This window comes from Sesamum indicum, linkage group LG6 (genome assembly GCF_000512975.1).
Source record: "Sesamum indicum cultivar Zhongzhi No. 13 linkage group LG6, S_indicum_v1.0, whole genome shotgun sequence".
Lineage (NCBI taxonomy): Eukaryota > Viridiplantae > Streptophyta > Magnoliopsida > Lamiales > Pedaliaceae > Sesamum > Sesamum indicum.
Genome location: NC_026150.1, coordinates 4,224,919 through 4,250,682, shown reverse-complemented (window position 1 = coordinate 4,250,682; position 25,764 = coordinate 4,224,919). Strand labels below are relative to the sequence as shown.

At 36.4% G+C, this 25,764-nt stretch overlaps 5 protein-coding genes across 15 annotated transcripts in view; 1 reads left to right on the top strand and 4 right to left on the bottom strand.

Moving 5' to 3' along the window:
• On the bottom strand, positions 679 to 3,633 carry LOC105163658 (mitochondrial fission 1 protein A). Its single transcript, XM_011082095.2, has 5 exons — positions 3,372 to 3,633; positions 1,833 to 1,971; positions 1,457 to 1,578; positions 1,128 to 1,191; positions 679 to 1,022 (listed from the first exon to the last, which is right to left on the bottom strand). Exons 1-5 carry the CDS (start codon positions 3,462 to 3,464, stop codon positions 934 to 936), a joined length of 507 nt encoding a protein of 168 aa, XP_011080397.1. The 5' UTR covers positions 3,465 to 3,633; the 3' UTR covers positions 679 to 933.
• Positions 6,171 to 11,740, top strand: LOC105163657 (probable magnesium transporter NIPA3). 11 transcript variants are annotated; one of them, XR_002287216.1, is made up of 12 exons: positions 6,178 to 6,518; positions 6,619 to 6,675; positions 7,128 to 7,218; positions 7,338 to 7,498; positions 7,585 to 7,712; positions 8,178 to 8,285; positions 8,449 to 8,586; positions 8,979 to 9,071; positions 9,420 to 9,540; positions 9,618 to 9,766; positions 10,431 to 10,648; positions 10,976 to 11,740. XR_002287216.1 is itself a non-coding variant. In XM_020694433.1 (11 exons), the coding sequence occupies exons 1-10, from the start codon at positions 6,389 to 6,391 to the stop codon at positions 9,749 to 9,751; spliced, it is 1,161 nt and encodes a 386-aa protein (XP_020550092.1). In that variant the 5' UTR covers positions 6,178 to 6,388; the 3' UTR covers positions 9,752 to 9,766; positions 10,431 to 11,740. The 11 variants fall into 11 exon arrangements, 9 of the variants coding, with proteins under 9 accessions (XP_020550093.1, XP_011080392.1, XP_011080394.1 ...); XR_002287215.1 differs by having other exon boundaries at positions 10,941 to 11,740; XM_020694433.1 differs by having other exon boundaries at positions 10,431 to 11,740.
• LOC105163655 (F-box protein At4g18380) lies at positions 11,424 to 13,108 on the bottom strand. Its single transcript, XM_011082086.2, has one exon. The coding sequence runs from the start codon at positions 12,826 to 12,828 to the stop codon at positions 11,713 to 11,715; it is 1,116 nt and encodes a 371-aa protein (XP_011080388.1). The 5' UTR covers positions 12,829 to 13,108; the 3' UTR covers positions 11,424 to 11,712.
• Positions 14,632 to 18,250, bottom strand: LOC105163654 (serine--glyoxylate aminotransferase-like). The gene is made up of 6 exons (XM_011082085.2): positions 18,104 to 18,250; positions 16,465 to 16,734; positions 16,108 to 16,392; positions 15,490 to 15,856; positions 15,176 to 15,386; positions 14,632 to 14,952 (listed from the first exon to the last, which is right to left on the bottom strand). Exons 2-6 carry the CDS (start codon positions 16,667 to 16,669, stop codon positions 14,815 to 14,817), a joined length of 1,206 nt encoding a protein of 401 aa, XP_011080387.1. The 5' UTR covers positions 16,670 to 16,734; positions 18,104 to 18,250; the 3' UTR covers positions 14,632 to 14,814.
• The window catches only part of LOC105163699, a 6,779-nt gene continuing 2,526 nt past the window's right edge, over positions 21,512 to 25,764 (bottom strand). The window contains exons 2-13 of the mRNA XM_011082141.2: positions 24,996 to 25,093; positions 24,755 to 24,834; positions 24,500 to 24,626; positions 24,127 to 24,190; positions 23,599 to 23,696; positions 23,284 to 23,368; positions 22,745 to 22,868; positions 22,525 to 22,626; positions 22,331 to 22,395; positions 21,817 to 21,898; positions 21,655 to 21,734; positions 21,512 to 21,574 (exon numbers count right to left, since the gene is read on the bottom strand). Of these exons, the coding sequence (XP_011080443.1) occupies positions 21,553 to 21,574; positions 21,655 to 21,734; positions 21,817 to 21,898; positions 22,331 to 22,395; positions 22,525 to 22,626; positions 22,745 to 22,868; positions 23,284 to 23,368; positions 23,599 to 23,696; positions 24,127 to 24,190; positions 24,500 to 24,626; positions 24,755 to 24,834; positions 24,996 to 25,093 (1,027 nt within the window). The 3' untranslated portion in view covers positions 21,512 to 21,552. The remainder of the gene's footprint in view (positions 21,575 to 21,654; positions 21,735 to 21,816; positions 21,899 to 22,330; positions 22,396 to 22,524; positions 22,627 to 22,744; positions 22,869 to 23,283; positions 23,369 to 23,598; positions 23,697 to 24,126; positions 24,191 to 24,499; positions 24,627 to 24,754; positions 24,835 to 24,995; positions 25,094 to 25,764) is intronic.

Here is a 25,764-nt window from a genome sequence, read left to right as displayed (position 1 = left end):
ATCCCTATCTTTTCAATAAATTTTAAATCAGTCCCTCCGATGAGTTCAATACATTTTCAATGAATCACTAACACTAACACTAAAAGTGTTTTGAGTTCAAAAGGGCACTATTTGTAGCATGCCCAACAAACTCCCTGTAACATCACCAAAATAGGAGAAAAGGAGAGGAATTTTGCCAATGGTTTTCCTTTCTTTTATTGGGTTTTGACCCTTTTCTTATTTATCTTCATTTTTTCAACTCATCGGTGAAGAAGATTAAGTTGGATATTCTGATTGATTCAAATGAGGTACATAGTCGATTCATTTCTGTTTTTTGTTTTTGTCCATAAAAGTTGTATGTTTATGTCCAATACTTGTACAATTGTTTCCATTATATCAGCAATACCTATTATGTGCTATTGATGATCTGATGCTTATTTTTTGGACAAATATAAATCGTACGAGTACTCTCTACTCCATTCTTGCGTGGAGCTGAGATATGTATGTAGAATTGTAGATATGTTCCCTTCTTTTGGAGGCTAATTCATTTGATCCCCTGTATTTTTCTAAAATAGCTGGGGTAGAGCTACAAACAGGAGTTTTGTGGGATTATCAATCCCTCTTTGGGACAGAGCTGCCAAACATGTCATAGGCACAGATGCAGAGATTGGATATAGGAGTATAGTTGAGCCGTGTGAGGAAATGAACAAATCAGGATCGTTTGTTCTCATTCATGTATTCTCCAACAAGGTATGAATTGAGATTTCCACAAAGAAAGAAGCCCAACTAGTGCAGTAATGCATGGAAATACAGTATTTTGTCTAATTATACATCAGGTACAACATCCATACATTCAAATTTTACAATAGATCATAACAGGAAAAATCAGACAGTATCATAAGGCAGAGGGTCTGCGATCAAACTCTGGATGTAATTCCATTATGTACATTGTTATCACTTCTTGCGAGCTGAAAGAGCTGCGGCAATACCCCCAGCCACAAGTCCAACAGCAGTTGCAGCAATGCCAATACCAATTACTCCATCTGGATAGAATTAAGAAAAGAAAAGGCAAAAAAGATCATTTCGTGGCAAGTTATATATACACATCAGATTATACAAATACAAGCATTAAGTTGAGTTCAAGTTACCTTTTGTGATTTTATCTTCAAGTGCTTTCTTGAGGGTCAACGCCTGCCTCCAGTCTGGTGCAATCTGTAATATTCTCCACCGATTTAAAACCAAATTTCAAATGAATATATACGCCAAGACAGAAGTTTACTGGAAGATGAAGGATTATGAAGTAAACTAAAAAGGGAAAATAAAAACCAAAACCTGAGAACAAACTGATAACCATTTGCTTTCAACAGATAGAGGCTCCCTAATATATTTCAAGCCTGATTTCGTAAAAGACTACCAACGTATAAACACCGAGGCTCCCTAATATATTTCAAGCCTGATTTCGTAAAAGACTACCAACCTCTAAACACCGCTCGACAAGCTGCCTGCTCTTAGAGTAGTTCCCACTTCTGTAGTATCCAACAGCAAGAAGATAAAGCTTTTCCCTGACCTGCAGGGGGGTATTAGACCCAGACAATGAAGCTGCAAGTGAAAAGTTTCAAAATCAAAATTTTGAAACCTGATTTTACACCAGGAAGATGAGTACATACAGTGGTCCATGAGAAGCCAAAAAACAGAAACATAAGCAAAAGGTATTGATGAAGGATCCAACAGCAATATCTTCAGTTCCATGAGTTCAAAAAGAAAAAGGATTCCCTTGAGACACACAACAAACATGACAGAGCAAGAAGAGAGTGGGGGCCGGGGAGAGGGGGTTCGTGGTGGTCCCAGATCACCTTCAAGCATAGCTATTCCACGTTGAACATCCTCTGCCCGTTTTGAGTGAACAAGGGCCCAAGACAAGCGCATGATGCATTCACCTTTTAGTTTATCAGAGGAGCCTTTCTCAGCTTCAGCTACCTCACGCTCACAACCCTGTATATGTGTAATTGTCAGAGATGGGCAAAACGAAATGGCAAAACAGGAATATTTGTAGAGGAACACCCTAAGATCTGCAAGGCAAGGGAACATCAGTGCTTTTCTGAATGCATGAAAACATTTCCAGACAGAACCAGAGTCAGAATCACAAACCATTACAGGTTGGCCAGTTCTTGCATTTAATATATAGGAATATTCTTTTCTGAGTATATACTCCAAAATCAGATGATATATGCAAGGAAATGACAGTTGCAGAAAGTAAAAAATTCAATTGACCACAAACCAAAATCCAAATTTGTGTAATTTGGTTTTGAACACGATCACCTAAGTCATAAGCAACACAAGAAAATCAAATGTTATGCAGAGACTCTCCATTTCCTACTTCAAAGAACAAAATCCACCACCATCATATAACGAGCCAATGAGCAAGAGAAACAGAGAAAGTAATGTCCAAACCTGATGCGTAGAAGCAGCCATCTAATCAATAAGAAGCCTCTATTTGCCCAGGATATTGTAAACGTTCATATACAAACATTTCATTGGTAAATGTTTTACAAGTGACCGGGTGCATAAATGATAATTCTACATTACTGTAAGAAAACAGGAACAGATGAACAGAACCAAACAAATATGCACCCTCAGAAAAAATCCAATAAGCCAAGAGTGAAATTTTTAAAGCAGGCATATCACTCACAAACTGCTTATCAATCCCACTGCTATGAAGCATTGAGCTTTCCCCTCTAGTCCATCAATTCATGTAATCACCGGCTTTCTTCCTACCATTATAGGGAGACTAATAGACAAAAGACTATCCAAGAAAGTATCCCGTATGCTAAAAAACTACGCTCAATTCAGGAGAATAACACTGTCTATGACAAGTCATATTTAATTACAAATTTATTCAAAAAGCAAATAAGCTAGTAGCGAACCAAACGCACTTTGAAATCCAACCTCAAATGAGCAAATTATTGGATTCTTAGAACTAACAATCAAAAGCAACTAAAGGCAATGGACAAAAAAGGCCAGAACAGGTCTTGGTACATCAAAATGCAAGGTAAATTAACACAGCAAACACTAGGTCGCATAAGTATAGCAGACACACGGAATATCAGATTTCCAATATACTAAGTTACATCGAGCTGTATTCCTCTCCTTTCATCATTCCCTCAATCAAACCCCATCAAATTTTGCCCCACACGCAGTCACTGTGATATCTTCAGTAGGATTTCCGTCTCCAAGGACTATTCTCAGAACTACGAACGCAGAAAGAACAAAAATTTTGCTCCCAACAATTCACCTCTTAAACCCTAGTAAAATCACCACGATTCCCAGAAACCTTAACTGCACTCAAGTCGGTGGAAAAACTACAAAGAAAAACAAATATAACAAACACTCACAGCGACGATGTCGAAATCGCACCACGGAATCTGATCCCCGCCGGTGAAAAAATTGCTCACCGAGTCGAAAAATTTCCCAATTTTCGCTTCCATTTCCTATATAACTAGTTTGTACCAAACCGAAACTTTATGAATTTCTGTAGAATACTTATATATCTACTTCTTTTCTTTTCCGTTAAGTTTGTGTGTGATTGGAGTAGTCTAGAGAATTTTGAATGAGATGATTCGTAGACATTTTGGGGTTACGGAGGTTTGTCAAATGGGTCCGTTCCAAAACCCGCAAATCAGACCCGATTCTCCCTGGACAATCCGCGTTGGCCGATGTACTATTCGCGTCTATAATATAAATGGATAATTACACTGCAATTACTGAATTACATGTAGATTTTTTATAATTTAAAAAATTACGTCTAGCAAGCACCCTGATGTATACTTTCATTCAATAAATAAATTTTTTATTATTCAAAATGTATCGAATTTATAAAAAATTAAAAAAAAAATTCTATATTCACCGTCAATCGACTTATTACTGATTTATAGTAGGTCAAAAAAATATTTTTATAATCAAATTACCCTCATACATTTTCACATGTTAATACATGTGCAGGGTATATCTTCACTATTATGATGATAGTTTAGTCCGAAAAAAATTATTTAACATGCAATAAGTCAGTTTTAAGTCAATCAAGGGTAAATATCAATTTTCATTCAATTTTTTTTGTTAATATTAGTAAATTCGATTAATTTTTACTAACAGGTGGACTTATTTATTAAATAGAGGCAAACCTCAGAGGTACTAGATATAATTTTTCAAATTACAATGGGTCTACGCGTAATTACACCAAATCTTAGGGAGGGGAATGTAATTATTCCTTCTTTTTTTTTTGGTAAATATAAGTTTCATTAAATAAATTGTAGTACATTGGTACAATACAATATGAAAGGCTAGGCAGTCACCTCGACAGGCCAAGGGATCCGCCATAAACGAAAAAGTGCACAAGTACTAATAGAAGGAGGTAAATCAACATAAGTATCCGTTGACGGACATCTTCAATAATAAGTTATCCTACGGAAGGTGCCCCCCCTATATTCCTCCATCAAATCGTCGAACATATGTGGTATACAAGAGAGCCCAATAGTGCACGATAAGAAGCCGAGATACAATGCTTTCCTCTCTCACCTTTTTGCTGCCCACAGAACGTCGGTAGTCCAATCACGGTGGGGCCAGTCAAAACGCAGGATGCGCCAGATCACCCTCAAGTAGTGTCTTGAGTAGGGGCAATGAACAAAGAGGTGATTGTGTGTTTCAGTAGCCCCTTCGTTACACAAGACACAAGTGGTACCTAAGTGAAATAGCCAAGGCTTGTCAACTGTAGAAAGCTTTCCAAGGATGGTGAGCCAGAGGATAAACGTATGGCAAGGAATCTTGAAGGGGCTCAAGAGTAGTGAAGACCAACCTACCTTGGTACCCACAGTTCTGAGAACCTGGAATAGCGTAGCCGATGTTAAAGGCCCAATCTATGATCGCCAAGAAATATGGTTAATGCCCCCATGGATATGTGGGAGAGTATGGAGGATCTGTGGACAACGAATATCTGTAATATGGGGCCATTGCCATTGCCCATCCTCAATTACAACAGAACTGCATTTGTCAATTAAGTACCCGTGAGGTAACGGCCATGTACACAAGACACAAGTGGTATGTAATTGACCTTAATAAATGATTTATATTAGGGAGAATTACATTCCAATAGCAACACTGTCTTAGTCTAATGGTTAAGGAATATCTGATAGATGTGATAAAGTTGCCCTCATTACCTCCATTATTATATAAATCTGATGGATGCAATGATCAGATCCTTTATGATATTTGGCTTTGGAATCTCTGTAGCCTTTCCCTTCTGGTGTAGAAGATGTACTATTCCGAGGGCGTCCCTGATTCGTTTTTGTCTGGATTTGGATGTTTCAGGATTTTTCCTTTGATTTCTCCGGTTGCAACTTCTGTCTTCAGATCCGTAAAATTCTTAATTAGATCTGGAAGGATTTTAAGGATCTTGATCACTTTTTGGCTCAATATTTCTATTTTTATAGGTATATAAGTTAAACCTATGTGCATAGTCTTAAAATATCTTATGAATTTCTCCCAAATCTTATGAGATCTTTGAGGTGTCTTGAAATGTCTTATGAATCGCATAGGTGCAGGAATTTACCTGTTTAGTTTCTTTTTGTTGAAATTCTACCATGGACTTCGGTGAAGTGTAATTGCCTAACCGCATTTCCTGGTAGTATATGGCTGACTTGGAAAGTCCGCATCGCTTCCTCTAATTCTTCTTTCATGTGAAGATCCGAGTCAATCCTCTTAGGACTGTTGTTTCTCAAGAATTTACATAAGAAATTCCCTTCCTTGTATTTTCAGAATCTGAAAATATTCCCTATTTCTATTGCAACTTGAAATATCGGTTCCATTTATCTCAAAAGTCTCCTCCAGTAGTGGATAAAATATCTAAATATAATATAATCAAATATTTATTCAATAAATCTAGACTCTGATATCATTCTTCGCGAGCAAGAAAGTTAGGAAAGAAATTAGACTAAAAAGCTCATTTTAAAGTTAAATAGGGGTAAAATTGTTTTAAATTTGATCGCAGGACTAAAACTGTCGCTTCTGTGAAGTTATAGGACTAAATCTGTTTCTTCTTTGAAATTACCGAACTAAATCTGTTGGCCCAAAAGTTGAACGACTAAATGGGCACAACTGACCAAACTTACAGGACTGAACTTGTGATTCCCATTTATACTTGTAACAAATTTTGAGGGAGTAGTAGTGAAAATGTAATAAAATATATACTTTAAAACAAAGACACCAAGCAATAATGAGGGCTTATGATTGAGCAGCAGGTGTGAATGATCAGGCAAAAAGGCTCATTGATCATTGGAGGATTTCCATGAAGAAGAAGAAGAAGAGGAGGAGTAAGAATTAACGTAAATTCTTGAAAGTGATATTGTTGAGCACAACTATGGGAATCTCCAAAGACAACCTCAAAGGATTCATATTGGCTCTCCTTTCAAGTGGGTTTATTGGTGCAAGCTTCATAATCAAGAAGATAGGCCTTCGAAGAGCTGCTGCGGCCTCCGGTGTTAGGGCTGGTGAGCATCTTCATATATTTTTTTCAAAGTTTTGATCTTTTTCTCCATATGGCTTCTTGTTTTTGTGTGTGATCGGTGTGTTTTCTTGGGATTTTGTTAGGTGTTGGGGGGTATTCGTATCTCATGGAGCCTCTGTGGTGGCTTGGGATGATCACGAGTAAGTTAATTTTTCCCTTTTCTTTGTTGTTTTTTTATAGTGTTTTCTGCCTTCTTGTTGTTCCCAAGATTATGTTTATATGTACTCTTGAGATTGTCAGTTGTAGAGGGGATGATCCAATGAATATTGGGGAGATAGTGGAAGAAGCTAGATATTTTTCTAACAAGTATCTGTAACTTAACATCTTTATGATGGTGGAGATGATACTATAAATAGTTTCAGCAGTCATCTTCTGGAAATAATTTCACTGCAGTTACTCTAGAATTGTGTAGTTTTGCGTAAAACGGGCTTGATGAATTATTAGAAGAGTTCATAGTTTGAATCAGAGGGACCGTGTGATTCATTACCTGTGACAGCTATGCCTATACATGATATCAAATTTTAAAAAGAAGAGATGAATGTGTAATTTGCAAAGAAATGTTTATATTTCTATTCTGATTCGTATCGTGCAGTGGTCATTGGAGAAGTGGCGAACTTTGTGGCATATGCATTTGCTCCTGCAGTGCTTGTCACGCCCCTTGGTGCATTGAGTATCATTGTCAGGTGACCTATTTCAGTTTCTTGTCCTTAATATTGACCATGGTTGTCGAGAAGGCTTTCTTCTAGTTATGCAGTCTACCTAGGTTTTTCCTTGTGTTATATTCTAACATGATATGATGCAGTGCTGTATTGGCTCACTTTATTTTAAATGAGAGGCTACATCAACTGGGAATATTGGGCTGTATAATGTGCATCACGGGTTCTATCATAATTGTTATACATGCACCACAAGAGCAGCCGATATCCTCTGTCCAGGAAATATGGAATATGGCAACACAGATGGGTGAGAAGACACCTCATCTCCTCGCCTTTTAGAAAACTAAAGCTGCAAATCTGGTGACTAATGCAATTCCTTTTGTTTGTTTTCAGCCTTTCTAGTCTATGTGGGGTCGGTCATCGTTTTGGTATTCATTCTTGTTTTCTATTTTGCACCCCAATGTGGACACAGCAACGTACTTGTTTTCACCGGCATTTGTTCACTGATTGGTTCTCTCTCGGTAAATCCTGAGTTGCTAATATTCTAAATTGCATGCTTCTCTTGTTTCATGTAGTATATCTTGTTTGTGTGCATATCTGAACTTATATTTAGAACGCTGTTGCTTCAAGGTTCGAATATCAAATTAGTTGATTACATTCTTACTCAAATCTCAGTTGATTGGCCTTTTCAGCCAAAACCAGCAATCCAACTTGTTCAAGGTCAAACTTTATAAAAATTCTGCTCTCATATTCTTAATTATAATCAGATTCCTGAAACATTGTTCAACTTTTGCTGGCAAAAGTTATGACTCTAGTAATGACCACTCACTTATTTGCTACAATTTATGCTTCTCTAGATTTTATTATTCTATAAGTGAACATAAACAATTGCAGCCCTTTTGATTTGAGTTCCGTTTCAAAATCTTGCATGGTGAAGTCTGTAGGATTCGGCTAGATAAACTTACCGCTCTTGTCTTATCTTGCAGTTGGTTCATTTTGTCCTACTGGAGTTTGTACTCAACTGCCTTTTTAGAAATCTTGGCCCTTGTATCTTGGAATTATGTGAGGCAGTTCCAATTTTCCCCTTCCATCTGGTGAATTGATAGAAAATCTACTTAAGTGCTTTAGGGGAACTATATAATGCATAGTGTTGTACTGACTAATCCACACATCTAGCACTACTTGCTGATTCGGAATTTGTTGTACTTGTCTTTTCTAATTGCCTATCAATATGAATATTTTATGTCCATATTGCAGGTCATGAGTGTTAAAGCCCTTGGAACTTCTTTGAAATTGACTATTGAGGGGAAAAACCAGTTAATCTACCCAGAGACCTGGTTTTTTATGTTTTTCGTGGCAACTTGTGTCATTACACAGATGAATTACCTAAACAAGGCAAGTATCACTTTCACTCAACTGAATTTTCTTGATAGACTAGTATCTTTTCTAATATGATGAGATTCTGGATCTTGCTTTAACATGCCACATACAAGGAGGCAATGTTTATTCTATCTTTGAGATGCAAAATGATTTTAATATTAGTTGAGACAGTCATAATAAAAGCCCACGGCAGTTTCTTCTTTGTAGTAACTTGAAAATCTTGAATCTACTGGAAGTTTTACATTAATTGATGCTCGCTGCTTGCTCAACTTGGTGATATCATTTTGAAACAGAATATCGTTGAACTTCTATCATAGTTCTCTTTTTTTGGGTTTTTATTTTTTGTGGGGTGCGGGTGTCAAATCTGATCAGCTTTCTGAGTCTAACTGAATGTCCATTTGTTACAGGCACTTGACACCTTCAACACTGCCATTGTTTCTCCTATATACTATGTCCTGTTTACATCACTTACAATACTTGCCAGCGTAATTATGTTTAAGGTAGTATCTGTTTTCTCATGGCACTTCTTATTGGACATGCTATTTTATTGCTTGTCCAATCTATCTATGCTCTGACATTTGACTCAGAAAGCACGAGGTGGTCGCAAAAGATGAACTTTCCCACCTTTGGCAAGTGATAACATTAAAATATATCCTACATGACAAGCAATCTACCTCAGATTTGACATGAACCAAGAATCACTGTCTCCATTATCATAGTCAAAGTATTAATCTCTCAAACACACCTTGAAATTGATTGGAGATCCCTTCAAGATCATGGATTATTTAAGTAGAAAACTAATAATTCTAGTCCTATGGTTATTTCTATGCTAAAATATCATGTTACAGGAATGGGACGACCAAAGTGCGGGGAGCATTGTATCAGAATTATGTGCCTTTGTCATAGTGCTCTCTGGGACCATCTTGTTGCATTTGACCAAGGATTTTGATAGAAGTTCGTCTTTTAGAGGTTTTCGTACTCTCCTATTGCATTCAACTATGCTGATATAATAAGATTTCATGCTCACAATCTCATATCACATTCAGGCAATTGTACCCCATTATCCCCTACATTAGCGACCCGACTATGCAATGGGAATGGGGATTTTGTGCAGCATGACGAGCACAATGAGCCATGTGAAAATGAGGTTTACTCAAGAAGGCAAGAATGGTACACGTGAATGGATGTCCTTCAGGTAAGAAAATACTTCCTTTGAACCATCGGGAGATAAGTATGGAAGTTATGCCTGGAGCAGGGCTCAAACAGCATACTATCTTGTGACATACCAACTTGCGGTTTCCAACTATGTTTTCATCAGCTTCTTTCCAGACGTTTGAACAAATAACTTGACTTGATATGTTTCTGAACAGCAGAAAAGGAATTAGTCAAAAGCTGTCTGTGATAATTCAGTATGCGCCCTGTAGTTATCTGCCCCTCAGGCATCTCAGCTTAAATTTGACAGTGATCACTCACAGAATTTTGGATTTGGCGAGACGATGGCAATGATGGGAGCAGAATATCAAAACAAGGTGGTACTGAATGAATGTAGAACTGAAATTTCATCTTGTAGCCCGAGTTATATGAAAATTCCATTCTCTTTTCTGTTTCGGGGTTTATTGTGTGGCCACAAGAAGAAAGTTTCTTATTCAGTCTATTAGATTTCTTGTTAATCATTCGTAAGAGAAACTGGTAATATAATGATTCTTCCCACGATATTCGTAGGCTATATATCATTTCACCTTGTCCTACTCGATTTCTTATGATGTTGAAATGAACAGAGATGAGGCTATCTTTTCTTGGAGTTTTCTGTTTGTCATTGTCATTGCTATTATTACCGTTACATTATTTTCTATTTCCAGTTGCAAGATTCATTCTCTTGAAGGCTCTCTTTGGTGTCATGGTGTAAATTGTGATGGAAAATGCTATATGCAAAGTTGCAAACCCCCACCAACCCTTAAGGCTCAGTGTTTTCCCTGCTCTGTCTCTCTGTGAAATTTACATGGCACCGTGATTGTTGCAGAAGCTGCAGGAGCATTGAGTTCTTGCCACACCTCTGAGAGTTGTGCAGTATTTGCAGGTAATATACATAGTAATTCATGCCGTCTCCCATGCTTCAATGCTGTTGCCCAGTTTATACTTGAAACAACACGAAATCCATCTCAACTTTAAGACACGTATTTTACTTTTATCCAATATACCAAACAGAAATGCTCATAATGCTCGTTAAATTCATGCTACACTTTATGTTATGTGTATTAAGTATATGAATGATTGCTACATACTCCGCATTTTTAAAAAGAAGGGTATATGTTCAATCTTCCGCCTTCCTATCTAGGACAAAAATGAAGGGTATATGTTCAATCTTTTAGACAGGTAAATGCTGCCGCCTTTCTATCTAGGACAGTCTGCGTTCCAACCGTGATAGTTTCCATCTTCAGATCTTCGTGGCTGAACATGTTTGGGAAGCTGAGATGTGTTTGTACAAACAGCTAACTATTGCAGCATTAATAACTGCACTAAAGGCTGTTGCATTGAGGATGAGGAGTGTTGGACAATTACTACTTACTAGGCTGTTATTGCAGCGTCGCTTTCAATATGGCTGTCTATCAAATTATGCCTTCATTTGTCAAAAAATCAAACCCCTTTTCCTGGAAAATAATTCTAGACAAACCTATTGAATTTGAATTAGAAACCATCACCAAATATCCAGACTTCGCCAACTGTTAGGCATAAAATCTCAAGAATGTAAATGAACTAAAAAATGATCAATCCTTGTGAATTTGAATGAAATAATTCATACATTATGTATGACGGACACATGTATGATTGACACGTGTCTTTTCAAAGATTACAAAATTTACAAATAAGATATGCATACATATTATGTACAGGTAGGTGTTATACCAAAGGGGGACAACAGGAAACCCCATTTATCAGGCAATTCCAAGAATGTGAAATGGACCGAATGGTCAATTCCTTTCACTAACCTTGGAATGAAAGAACAAAACGTAGCATTGTACAACTCAAAATTCTTACCCAAAACAGCTTTGGATGAATTAAATCCATTACAGAGAATGTGTGTTGTGTTGTGTAAATGATTCAGGTCCGGCCAATTTGGATTAGAATTTCACTTCTTCAAACTCAAAACGAATTCATTTCCAAAGTGTAACATTTCTTGGCAACCATCAATTTCCTGACAGCTTCCCGAAGCATCTTCCCATCTCCTTCCTCACCAAACGCTTCCGCCGCCATACCGCCATCGCCCCAATTGCCCATTCTCAACTCATCCGCCCCTGCACCACCACACGCCGCGGCCGGCCTTATGACGACCAGGGTGCCCCCCTCCATGACCTTGCCAGAATCCGGCAGCTCCAGCCTCTCCAAGTACCACATTTTCATCCTCAGAGCCGGAACTCTACTCCTATACTCCAACAATTCATCTCCCTTCCGTTCCATCTTCCTCACCTCCTCAATCTGTCCTTTGTTCATACAAAGCCTCCCCTGATTGCTCTCATCAGAAACCACTATGCTATCAATGGTTTTCAGCCCCTTCACCGTTTCTTGAATCAGATAATGCCTGGCGGACGCGGCTATCAGGCATGAGATCGTCCAAACGATTCTCAGCTTCAGCTCTTCGTCCGCCATAATCCGCGATTCTTGATCTGGGTAAACTGAATTCTCCTCCCCCTCAGACTTGTCCCTCCAGGACTTGGCTCCAAGAATCACACAGCTCTGCAGTTCCCGCCCGAACTCAGCCTTCCACCTCAGGAAATTCGTGGGGTTCATGCTGTTCTCCCCGGTTTTTAAACCCTGTTTTTGCGTTCCATAGCAGGGCAGACGGAGATGAAAAGCACGAATTTCCTGAAAAGACTTCAAGACTTGATTGGGCACGTAATGAGAGTAGAACTCCAGGTCGTTCTCCTCGTTCTTGGGCTTGGATTTGATCATCTGAGAGACGAAATAAAAGGGCTTCTTCAGGGCCCGAATCACAGCACTCCTGAATAAACCCCTGCGGGTTTCTTGACCCGATTCTCTCTCCGCTGATTTCTTCTGAGGGAGTGGGAGAAAAACTTGGTTAACCTGAGGAATTATGGAATGAAAACGCTTGCAGACAGACATGGACAAACACAAGGACTTGGCATCCTGCAACTGGTCGAAGATGGAAAGCACGACTTCGTCCGGTAAACGATCAAAGAAATCATCGGAACCAGCGACCCTCGAATCCATATTATTACACAAACTCTTCCTTTGAGGCATAGAAACAAATGGGATCGATGTGTCTGGGATGAAGCAAGAATATGCGGGGGGAGATGGGCCACTTTTATATGAAAAGGAAGAAGAAAAGCTATTAGCTGTGGGATTGGCGGTTGAGGAACAGGGGTGGGGATGATTCTAGAGAGAGAAAGCCGTGTGCTTTAGAGAGAGAGAAAGAGGAGAGGTGACGCGGTGAAACAAGAACTGCACACGTTTCCGGCAGGCAAGATTGACTGGGGAAAAACCATTGAAGAATTCCGAGGTTTATTAACGTTTTTGGTTGGATTATGGTCGGTCGATTTCGTGGATTTATGTCTGCTGATAAGCTGTTTCTCGAGCAGTTGCGTGGAAACCTTATCTATATCCTCTGACAGTTTCTCTTCTATCTGTCAACAAAATCATGTGCCCATTAAATTTAAATCAAGAATTGGGTGATCATGATTATGAGTTTTTGGCAAGATTTAGGAATCAATCCACTTTCAAGAAATTTAGGGCCATTATTTTTGTTTAATTTATTATAACTATATCAAATGGTTATCCAGTTTGAATGTTTATATGCATGTATATAGAATTAATTATTCTTATTTTTTTAAAAAGTAGAAAATTATACGTATATATTTTTTTTGAAATTATACTAACATCTTTAGGAATTCTCTATTTACGTCTAACCCATTTATATTATAATTAGATGAAAAATGCTGATATTAATAAAAAATTATTATATAATTTTTTATTTTTTCCTCATTCAGCATTTTTGTACATATTATTGTACTTATAAAGGGATAAATATAATATATATAGAGAGTAAGACTAACATCATTAATTCATAAAAAATATCTCTAACTGTATAAAATCTTAAAAATGTGGTAGTAATTTTACCTAATTAAAAAAGAAGTAAATTAGTGATAGTATTTGTAATCTAAGATTGTAGGGTACAAACTGAGACGACCTCTATATTTATTATGTCAAGTCTAAAGCAGTTTGTCCCTAAAAAAGTGAACTCCAAACACGGAACTAATGCAAGTCCCAAGTGGAATATTCTACTTTTCACTCCTACGTTTGACCAAAAGCTCCAAGTTGAGGTTGTCGTAAATTTGACTCTATAATATTGGACTTAGGACCCATTCAGCCGTTGATGAGATCATTAGAATCAAATTAAATTTAAGAGTTTTGGGTCCAATTTCATTGTCACTCGTTGGAGTTTTATGTCTGGGGTTTAACAAAAATATTAAAGTTAATTATAATTACGAGGTTGTGAGCTCGAGTCTTATAAATGTAGTTGTTTTGTCTACTTTTATTGGATTCTTTCCTCAGGAATTAATGAAAAATACTGACATCAATAACAAATTAAGGGGAGCTTTCAAGCTTACCTCCATTTGGTATTATTTATAATTTATTGACAAAAATACCTTAGTATTAGTTTTATACTCATGAGGGGATAAATATAATAGACATGAAGGCAAAATGATATACTTCAGTAATTGTAATAAAGTATTATTTCCAAATTGAATAAAAAGTAGTTGTCGATGAATAAAAAGATTAATCAATAATCTATACGGAATGTTGAATAAAGAGTCAAATTAAAAGTTTAGATTTCTTCTTTGATGAAGCCAATATTTTCGGTCCATACTCTAACGGAAGAGTATAGTTGCAGACGGGAATTCTCAAAAGGATATAAGTGTAATTTAAAAAGTTTTTTTTGAGAAAAAGTGTAATTTTGTATTTTCAGAGGAAATTTAAGTGTAATTAACCTAAAATGTTATACACTAAATGATCTTCGTTAAAAACATTAAATGATTCCCATCATTAGCTATAGTTTTTAGATGAAGTGGTCGTTCAACCAAGAAACTTTGTTTAGATACAACGGATACATAAACGACATTTAACCGAATACAAAGCCTCAAGTCCAGAAGAGAGGAGGATGGTGCAATTTTTACAGTATAGTGATACCGGAGAATGAACACAATTCCATGCTCTGAAAATGTTGAATCAAATCCTGGAAGGAATGTATGGAGTTGAGTTCTGTAAGTATGCTGAAGCTGCAGCCACCCCGCTGCCGAGCTTCACCGGATAACCGACGTCCTTCAGCACCATCTCCACTCCGGCAAGACAGCCGAGTAGTTGCAGCTGCAGCAATGTTAAACTTGATCATATGCTATCAAAGATTTTCTCACTTGTGATTTTGGTATTGTCTGGTATGAGCTTTGAGTCTCCGAAAGCAATCGGAGGACTTAATGATGGAATCGTAGTCGGAACGAATAATTATAACTTTTAGCACCAAGGGGGATGCTCAGTCCTATGATTAGTTTTAGATTACTGGAATTATGTAGTTTAAAGAAAGAAATCATACCTCATTTAGGTGGCCGAGATGGCCGATTCTGAAAACCTTTCCGGCAACCTTGTTAAGCCCCAGGCCTAAGCTTAAGTTGTATCGTTTCCATGCCCTTCGCACGATTTCTGAGCTGTCGATGTTTGATGGAACCACCACGGCCGTGACTGTGTCGCTATACCATTCCTCCTTCTGGGTGCAGTTCTTCAGTCCCCACGCTTGTACTGCAAGTCTGCATGTTCAAGCAGAACACAGAAGCCCCAAAGGTTTATACACAAATCTACAAGTCATTTTTTTTTTTTTTTGGTTTTCTTTACCACAAGGAAGTGATGTACCGTGTTGCTTGGCCGAGGCGAGCATGTCTTGCAATAACGTTGTCGAGTCCTTCCTCGAAAATGAGATCCAAAGCAGCTCTTAGCCCATAGAGGAGTTGGATGGAAGGGGTGTAAGGCCAATAAGTTCCCAACTTATAGAACTTCAAGTAATCATTCCAGTCAAAGAAAACTCTGACTGATTTTGCAGTTTTGGTGGCCCTAAGAGCCTTGGCGCTTGCACACACGATTCCCATTCCAGTTGGAAGAGAAAGAGCTTTCTGTGAACCAGTAAGAGCCACATCTATACCCCATTCGTCCATGCGGAAATCAAGCGCACAGATGGAGGAAACTCCGTCAACAAGAAAGAGTGCTGGATGCTGATAGTGATCTGGTAGTAATGCAAAGTTGATGAGTATCTGATCATTTCAATCACATACATGAAAACAAGCAATATTTTGCGTTTGGATATCAAATACAATGAGCGGTTTTGCACGACTTAGAATTAATCAAGAACATGAATATAGGAAAAGCAAGTTAGTTCCAAGCCTAACCAGAAACATGACTTATATTCTGGTACATCAATTTCAACTATGTCATAGATCAGCAAAGGGGCAACATAAGTACTTTGTGTATGCTTACCGAGTATTTTTCTTACAGTAGCCAAGTTATTGGTAACTCCTGTTGCTGTCTCGTTGTGTACAATGCAAATGGCCTTAATAGTATGCTCTCTGTCTTCCGCTATTTTTGATGCCAAAATTTCAAGATTAGCACCTTGTCCCCATTCACTTTCAACAACATCAACATTGAAGTTCAGGCGTTGTTGCTGATCAATCCAGAGCAAACTGAACTGACCAATCAGGAAAGTGACAATGCGATCACCGGGAGATAGTGTGTTGGTAAGTGCACTTTCCCATGCCCCAGTTCCTGCCCAAACACAAAAACTTAACTCAGCAAATTACAAGTGATTAATATTTAAAGTTATTCTGGGATTAATACCTGTGGTTGGGATGAGAAAAGGGGTTCCAGAAGCGGTCTTAAAAATCTTCTTCACATCCTCGAGCAGCGTTTTTGTGAGCGCAGGAACAGCTGGAGAACGGTAGTCCTCGTTGTTTCTGTTCATTGCACGAATGACTTGTTCCGGGATATTGACAGGTCCCGGAACAAAGAGGTGGTTCCTTCCTGGTCCGTAAACATAGTCCATCTTTTTTCTCGGAAATGTCAGACAGTAGCTTCAAAAACTTACAGAAGCGTTCTACGGTGAGATCGCTGCAAGATTAAGAAGAAACCAACAGTTGGGATCAGAACCATCTAGACTTCTACCTCCAAGGCCCTTGTGCATACAATACTGGTGAAATGGGGAAGGCCCTCGAGTATAACTCACACACTAGGCATGGTTGTAGTGCAGCAAATTGAAGTCTTATCCACTAAGGTGCTCTATTTCAAAATTTACTTGAAGTTGGAAAACTTCAGTCAGTTTCATGCACTGATGATAGAGGTCATGTAATTGAAACGGCAGAATTGCACCATTGGTTCCATAAGAATGGACCATTTCAACTTTTGGTTTTGTGCTTTACTGAATTGTATATTTGGCCCCTGCTCCTTTTAAATTTTGCCCCTTTAGTTAAAAAATACATAACAAATTTAGTCATTTTTCACTCCACTACGACAAACTAACGGCACAAGCCATCTGCATGCACGTGAGGGTCATATGCACCCATAAATCACCAGCTAACGGCCACATGAACAGAACATGGGTTATGCCGTTAGTTTCTACCGGCAGAGAGAAAAAATGACCAAATTTTTTCTTCCTTTTTTACTAACATTGCAAATTTTAACAGGACTTAGCTCCAAAAGTAAAATTCCACAAAGTGCAGGACCAAAGCTGAAATGATTCAATCTTATGGGATCAATGTTGCAATTTTGCTTAATAGAAACCATAGAAAAACTTATTTTTTATCGATATGGAGTGGAGCATCTGTATCGAAAAGGTTATTTTTCTTCAGAAAGACTAAACTGAGTTAAATAAATTTTCCATCCAATCTATTTATCACTATTATTCATATACATAACTTTCAAGTTGTTGAATCAATATTTTCCTTAAAAGAAACCTTCAAATTTTCAGTTTGAAAACTGAGAAACACAACAGGGAGCCCAATTTCATTCTTGAAAGATCAACTAATGCAATACTTCAGTCAGAAAAAAGCTAAAGCACACAGTTCCCTTGATCATATGAATCATACAATGATGAGGCCATGCATCATAATTTTTGCACTAAATCAATGGAACCACATCAGATATTGCTCCAACGCAAAGCAGAAGGTGTAAAGTTCCCTAATTTTCTGAATAGCCCAACTCCACATATTCATGAATCATATCACACAACACAACACCACATACAGCAAAACCCATCAAACAAGAGCAATTCTTGATCATCAATTTACAAAAAGAAACTGCAAACAAACAAAGAGTTCCTCTCCCTGAAATCTCAAAAATTTTGGGTAAAAAAGACAACATCTTTAAGGTTGTAAGACTTAGTATATGTGCATGCATGTCAATAACTTACATATATAGCTCAGTAGAAGAGATTGAAATCAAGAAAAAAGAGTTTGAGAAAGAGCAGTGAGAGTGGTGATACCTCTGACTACTCAACTATGGAAACAGCGACTTCTCCAATGGCCTTAGAATTTCCTTTTTCTGATAATCGATGGAAATGCCAAAGCAAAGAGGAGCTTGTAAAAATTATATAACAGCTACACAGACCAATCACAGCAGTTTGTGGGTCCCATTTTGCTCTTCTTCACTTGGCAGATGATGTGAATCTTGCGGCTAAGAGTGAGTGACATCACCACTACCACGGAGTAGTATCAAAGAAACTTGGCCAGCCATAGTCAAAATTTCAGATTTTTGCAATTGTGCCACTGCTTTCTGATGATATTTCAATTTGGCCTCACAAAAGTGCAAAAATTCGTATATACTTTAATATACAAAAGAGTGTGGCTTGCTATTATTTCTCTGTTTCTTTTCTCATACGTGAGCTACAAAAAAAATTTTCCGGAAATTCTCTATTTATAATTGTACCCATTTTGTTAGGGTTTGAATACGATCTCAGCCCAAAAAAAAAAAAAAAAGAAAATTTAACTTTACGCTTCATTCAGTATTTCGTACAAATTAGTGACAATATGCTTAATTTTTCATATCAACGGCTACTTTTTATCCAATAGAAATAACTTGAGGGTGTAATATCTTATTAATTATAGCTATACCCTTTTGACTTTATTTATATTATATTTAGCCCCTTACAAGTATAAAAGTGATTGTTAAGGTATTTTTATCGATAAATTATGCGAATTATTTATGAGGGGTAAAATTGAAAGGTTACGTGATTTTTTTTGTTGGCATCAGTATTTTTCATCCAAACCCTTAAGTATAGTCGTAAACAGAGAACTCCCGGAGTGGGTGCAAGTATAATTTCGAAAATCTTTTGTCAAACACTTTGCATTTTTAAAAGACGTTCTGATTGTAATTAACCGTAATTTAAAGTAAGAGATCATAATGTGCAAATACAACAAAATGTAGGGTGCATAGGTTGAATAGGAAAAACTTACCAAAGCAAAATAAATTGATGCCCAACACACACCATAGAAAAAAAAACACAGAGTTGAAGAAAGATTGAGGTGGAAAACAAAAAATGAAGGATAATGTGATAAAGGGATTTGAACCACAGCTTCTAGCTATGGGAACTCAAGCCACAAAAAAAAGCTTCCCTTTTGTTTTCTTGTCAAAATTATGTGTTGTTTTATCTCTAGTATGAGGCTCTTACACAAACAAATTGCATGCTTTCCTTCCTCAATACAAGATAATATATCCTCAATATCTCCATATTACAAGCTTTCAAGCCTCAGCACATCTCTTAATTTGGAGACATAATTTTAGAAGATTAAGCACCTTTGTCTCAATGTATATATGGATAAATTACAACGACTTTCTTAAGGTTTGTTTTAATTACAAATACCTTTTAAAATTATAAATATCCTAACAAATACCCCTATAATGAGCTATTATAAGAGGTATTTGTCAGAATATTTGTAATTTGATAAGGGTATTTATAATTTTTCAAACAATGATGGAGTATTTGTAATTAAGCAAATTTCAAAAGAATCAATAAAAGGAAAAAAAAGTTCATAGGTAGAATGATTTGTCCTTATGTAATCACTATGGGGAAATTAATTCAAATATGCATCAGCATAAATATTTTAATAATGTAAATCAAATTATATTACATCAATAAAATTTTATTTTCAACAACATGTCAAAAAAATTATTTTTTCAACAAAAAGAATAAAAAAGGCTAAAAGGTGAAAAATATTAATGGAATGTAAATTCAACAAGCAATTGTAATGCTGTCAAATGATATTTTTTGTAGGTAAATGGAGTTGGGAAATATCATACAGTGTGGATCATATGGTATTCACAACATGGATGGGTTGTGTTGGAGGGATTACAATAGGTTGGGTCCAATACAAGTTCAAATGTATGGGTTAAATAAGAATCGAATTGAAAATAAGTTAGTTTATGTTCGATTTTATTCAATATAATAACATTACTTTTTCTGTGACATAAGTTTAAATTGTCGTCATATTTTTTGTTTTCTAGCGTCTTTAGCAACTTATGTGTGTTGTTACGAAATCAAATAATAATTATTTTTTTTAGAATATTGCACTGAATTTTTTATTTATCGAAATTTCAGTTCAATTTCATTCAATTAGATTAATTTACAAATTATTGTTTCATTCGGAACAATAATTTACTAGTTATAAAAAATTAGAAGTTTATCATGTTTTTTTTTTCTTTTAATCAAGCGAAAATATATTTATTTATAAAATATTTTTTTTATATAGTTTAAAAAGAAAATTAAAGAGCACGATGAATATAGCAGTATTTTTCTTCAATTGCATAGTATTATTAAAAATAATATCCTTTTTTTTATCAATACTAAAAATCTTAATTTATCTAAGGAATCTTTGAGTTTTCAATGAAACTTTTTATTTTTTCTTAATTTTTTAACGAAATATTTATTTGACACTTTAAGCTACAAATATATAAATTCTTGTGTCACGCATAAATATTGTATTCAATGATAACTAGTTTAAAATTAATTACACTAATTTTTAATGTTATATCTATAGATCAAGATAATAAAGACATTTTATAACACAGTTAAAAAAAAATGTGTACTATTTTATTGTTTAGTTTTAATATCAACTATATCAAATTATAATTCCAAATATATGTAACATGTTAAAGAAGTATTTGAAATAAGAAAATGTCAATGTCAATTCTACTCATGGCTATTCAATATGCAAAATATTCACACAAGCAAAATCAAAATATAATTGGGAAAAATGCGAGCAATTTCTTGTGATATTAAAAATATTAAATTACACCCTATAAAAAATTAAAAATTTATCTTTTTGTACTTTTTAAAATACAACAATTCATTTTCCTATATTTTTTAAATGAAGCAATTTTGCAATATTTCATAGGGAGGTAAATTGTCAATTTTTTTTTCATAGGGGAGTAATTTGCTCATGTGCAATATTTCACCGGGGGTAAATTGCTATTCACCAAAACATAATCTAATCTTGTAGTGGTAATTTAAGTAGCAGCTAGGGCATAAGAGGGAAAAATATTTTTTCAATCTCATAAAATAAGGGAAGAATCTGTTTTGGTACCCAATTATGGCAGGTGTTACTTTTGTTACATAAAACTCATAATCACGTATTTTTATTCTCAAAAAAGAACGTGCATTGTGTTTTTGGGACTAAAAAGACTTAATTTAGAATTTTATGAGACTAAAAGCACCGTCTGTCATAGTTGTGGTACCAAAAAAATTATGAGACTAAAAAAACTTTTGGCCCGGCATAAGACTTAATTGTTTATATTGAATACTTTTTGTACTCAGCTGAGTTTACATGTTAAATAAGTATTTGAAGTACTTTAAAATTAGGAAGTATGCAGAATATGAGATCATGAAAGAATTTGAATTTTCCGAATCAGCATATCTTATCTATTCCTAACTTGAGTCTACTTCCTTCTGCAAAATGACCTGTAGGAGGAAACAACCTGATTTAGTTCTCAAATCATACATAAACACAATGAGAAGAACATAAAGTACTAGTAACATACTTGGTTATAACGGAATTGATTGCTCCGTCTGCTACACGTCTGAGAAGAGTTTCCCTAGCCTCAATGGGAATTCCTTCCGGCTGTAAGGATAGCGGGAATCAGGAAATGGGCGAAACCAATCATATATTTGACCAAATGGATTAATGCTATTACTACACATACCTCTTCCGGGTACCAAACTCCCGGCTTCGTGCTTCCCTCAAGAACAGCAAGTGCAAATGCAGCTGTTGCAACTCCGACAACTCTAAAACAATGAATTCGCATTGCTAAAGTTAAGTGTATGAATCCGAATAAGACAAGAAAGCTAGTCGAGACTTGGACAGTCACATTTTATGCTGGACTGCATATATACAATAATCCAATGCTGCAATCTGACTCAACTTTCATGTTACCAACTTTAATTTGGCGCACTCTTTACTGCAGCAGGACAAAGTTTTTGGTATGCATCTTCAGAGGCAAGGTTATAAGATTATACTATTTTGTACGTGCCTTAGCTCTGCGTAGTTGATATTGTCCATCTATTGTGCGTGTACGATTTTTCTATCCTAATAGGAGAAACTTGAACAGCTGTGGACATAGCAGCGATCATCTTTGGATCACATAAAATCATTATGTTCAAGGTGATTTATGATTTCATCATCAGAGAATAGCCTAAGAATGTGAAATGGGAATTTACTCTGATAGTCTTTTGTGGCTGAAAATAGCTGTTGTATTATATCCATCGGAACACTCCAAATCAACCTGTTGAGAAGACAATGAGGGGCAAACGTCTGTCAAACAGATCGACATGTTACCCAAAGAAGAAAATTCTCTCCCTAGTCCTTTGTGGAAGTTCTTAGCAACAGGAGATGCACTAAGTTACCAACTTACCTTTATTGACATGATCTCACCAGTTATCACATCTACTGCACGAATAAGTGGATAAGAAAACTGCACTAACATCTGAACGATTCTTTGGTCCCTAAGAAAATTCTTCAAATTGGGATTAAAATAAAAAACATTATCAGCATATCGGAAAGAACTAGGTAAATGAACAGCAACTTGTTATTTTTGATAGATTTAAGCATTGTCATGGTCATAGTAGGCATACAGTCGGAACGAGACGAGTTATAGTTGAAAGCGTCCAGTTCCAGAAGAATGGTCCAGTTCCAAACCGACTACTGACAGTTGGTACTTGTAGAACCTCATGCGCGCTTTCCACCTCAGGCAAATTCCTATCATCAGAAGATACTATGAGATATAATGGCTATGACATGAATCCAATGAAGACTGAAGGTTGGAGAAATCATGAAAATGTTTATCCAGATTGCACGTATAATACTTTGGTCACGCGGTGGTGGAAGCGAAAACAAGGAATATATAAACACATTTCTTTAACTGAAGCAAGCACCTTTCTGTTCAGTGCTTTAACTTCATAATACTTTAAAACCTGGAAAAACAGGTAGTGGTAAGGATTAGAGAAAACAGTACCACTCCAACTTGATTAAGACTGTCTTGGCCTTTCTAAAATATACTTTAATAGGCATATTTTTGTTCAAAGAGGTGCGAATAAATAAACTATAAACGCCATTCACTGAACTTTCTACTATAATTTACTTGCTTTTGAAGCGAATCATTAAAACGACATACAAAAGAAAAACATCTTGCTTGCCAATGCCTTCTCCAAAGTCGACGTTAAGCATACTGCTGTAAGGACTGAACTTCACTTTTTCTCCTGAAAGAATCCAACGTTTCAGTAAAAAACACAACAGAAGACGGAGAAGTTGGTGGATTGAAGTAAAATGAGCCAGTGAAAATGAAAGCGGTTCTCCTGACTCTCTTCTGGTTTCGATAACATTACTGTTTGTTTGTATTAAACAAGGATCTGTTTTTCAACATAACAAACGGCAATAGCACAATGTATGCATTTCTTCCTAACAGTTATTTGTAGTCATAGCAGGTGACCTTTATGGTACGTAACTGCTTCGTCTCCCAAAAGGAAAAAGCTTGTGGCCAGTATGGCCCGGCCAGCGCCGCCAGTTCCACAAGTGTAATAGTTGAATCTAGGGAATGATATCAGCAAGTAAGAAAATGCAAAAGATAGGACAAGGAAGAAAATGAAAATGAGGTGTTGTCTTTTGCAGTAGTTGCTTTGCCCCTTCATATACATATTCTTTTCCTGTATCTTGATCTTCCACTATTTTTCTCTGACTTTTCTATGTACAAGGGCTCGGCTATCTTAATAATGTGTTCTGACTCGCAAATGTTGATATGTTGGGATTTTAGAAGATTTAAGCTACAAGGTGACTTCAATCAAGATCAAGAAAAGGCTGTATTCAAGGACAAAAGCAAGAAATAGAAGAATCATCCCAATATTGTTAAAGCCTAATCATGATGCACTCTCTTGGGAGCTTCAACTCAATCTGGATGCATAAATTAGAAATAGCCACTATTGACGCTTTTGACATGGTAAAGTTTTGGATAAATAACCACCTTAGGCTCTCAAGTTGACCTCTGCTTTCACTTTGTGCATTGTGGACGAGCACGGCTGCCATCACTGTCAGAAGAAAGGAAGAGAACATGTAAATTAAAGATTCAAAGAAACTATTATAGTAACACATAGTTGATGCCTTCATTGTCCTAAGAAAGTTTGGCCTCGAAATTCATCAGAAATGTGTTAGAGTTTCTAAACCAAAACAGAACAATACCAACAGAAACTTCAAAACCTGTAAAGTGAAGCCAGAACCAAAGATCATGCAGACAAATAGAACTCAAATGGAGACTGTATCCTACTAAACCAGATAACAAATCTTTATCTCAACTTTCACTCATTTAAGTCTGTCCATGTTATATGAAGAGACATTACAATTGCTAACTCCGGGGTTGATTCCACAAGTTGTAATGGCCGGAACACCTGCAGCCATTGCCTTGTTCTTGTAGGTTTTTGCACGTTGCGCATATCTTTTACTGTCACTCACGTCAATATATGCTGTCTGATAGATGTAAGGATGGTAAGTTTTCAAATAGAAGACTAATACCAAAATCATTAAATATTGGCTCTGATGGATAACTCAAAAACTAAGAAGCTAAACAGCAACCATGCACAAGAGCTCGTCCTTACCTTGGACTGGATTGCAGCTTCCAACACATTGCACTCCATATAGTCGAATGGACCGGCTGCATTAACAACAAGGTCCACATCTGCAAATTGTTTCTGTTAACTCATGATAGATTCATGCAACAGTCGACCTATTGAGTACAAACACCAGCTCTTTTGCCATAACAACTGATGGACATAGAGCATAAAGAGCTCGAGAACATATTCACTTCAAACTTTAAGGTAATCAGAAGAAATGGCAAACCTTTCATTGCTGCTTTTAAAGATCTGACATCTCCAATGTCAACTTGAGAAAACTCTGAATTCTCACCCAAGGTTGCCACAACTTTATCACCCTTGTGCCTGTCACAGTAAACAAATTTGTGGGACTAAATTATGTTTTCGGGTATATATACCTAGGTGAAATAAAGAAAATGTCCAACAAATTAAAATAAGTTACAGGCTAAACATAATATCGGATGGGAATGACTAACTAAAATAGCCCTCTTTTTGTTGTCTCATATATCTTTCTTAAACAACTTTCAACTTGTACATATTAAGCCACCTTGTTACCTTTGGAACGAGAAGTGTAGGTAGGTGGCTTTTTGGAAGAAAAGCCACATGCGCCGAGCCCGATGCCCCGGTCCGCGCGGGGCTGGGTTGGGCCGCAAGGCTATGGATTTTTTTGGGAGAAATTATACTGAATTCCTTCACACTTTTATTTTGGGTTAAATTCATTTTGACCCTCCTGTGATATATCAAAATATAAAAAATTCCCCTATAAAATTTGTAATATAAAAAATCATTCCTATGTTATGAATAAATAAGCACACCGCCCCTTGGTCAACTTGAACCTATTTCTTTTTAAACAATGACTAAAATACCCTTTATAATCAACTGGTCAAACTAAATATATTAATATATAATTTTTTTATTTATAATATATATAATTTATAACTATTAAAATATATTTATAATATATATAATTATAATTTATAAAAAATTTAAAATAAAAATTATAACCCCCCCCCCCC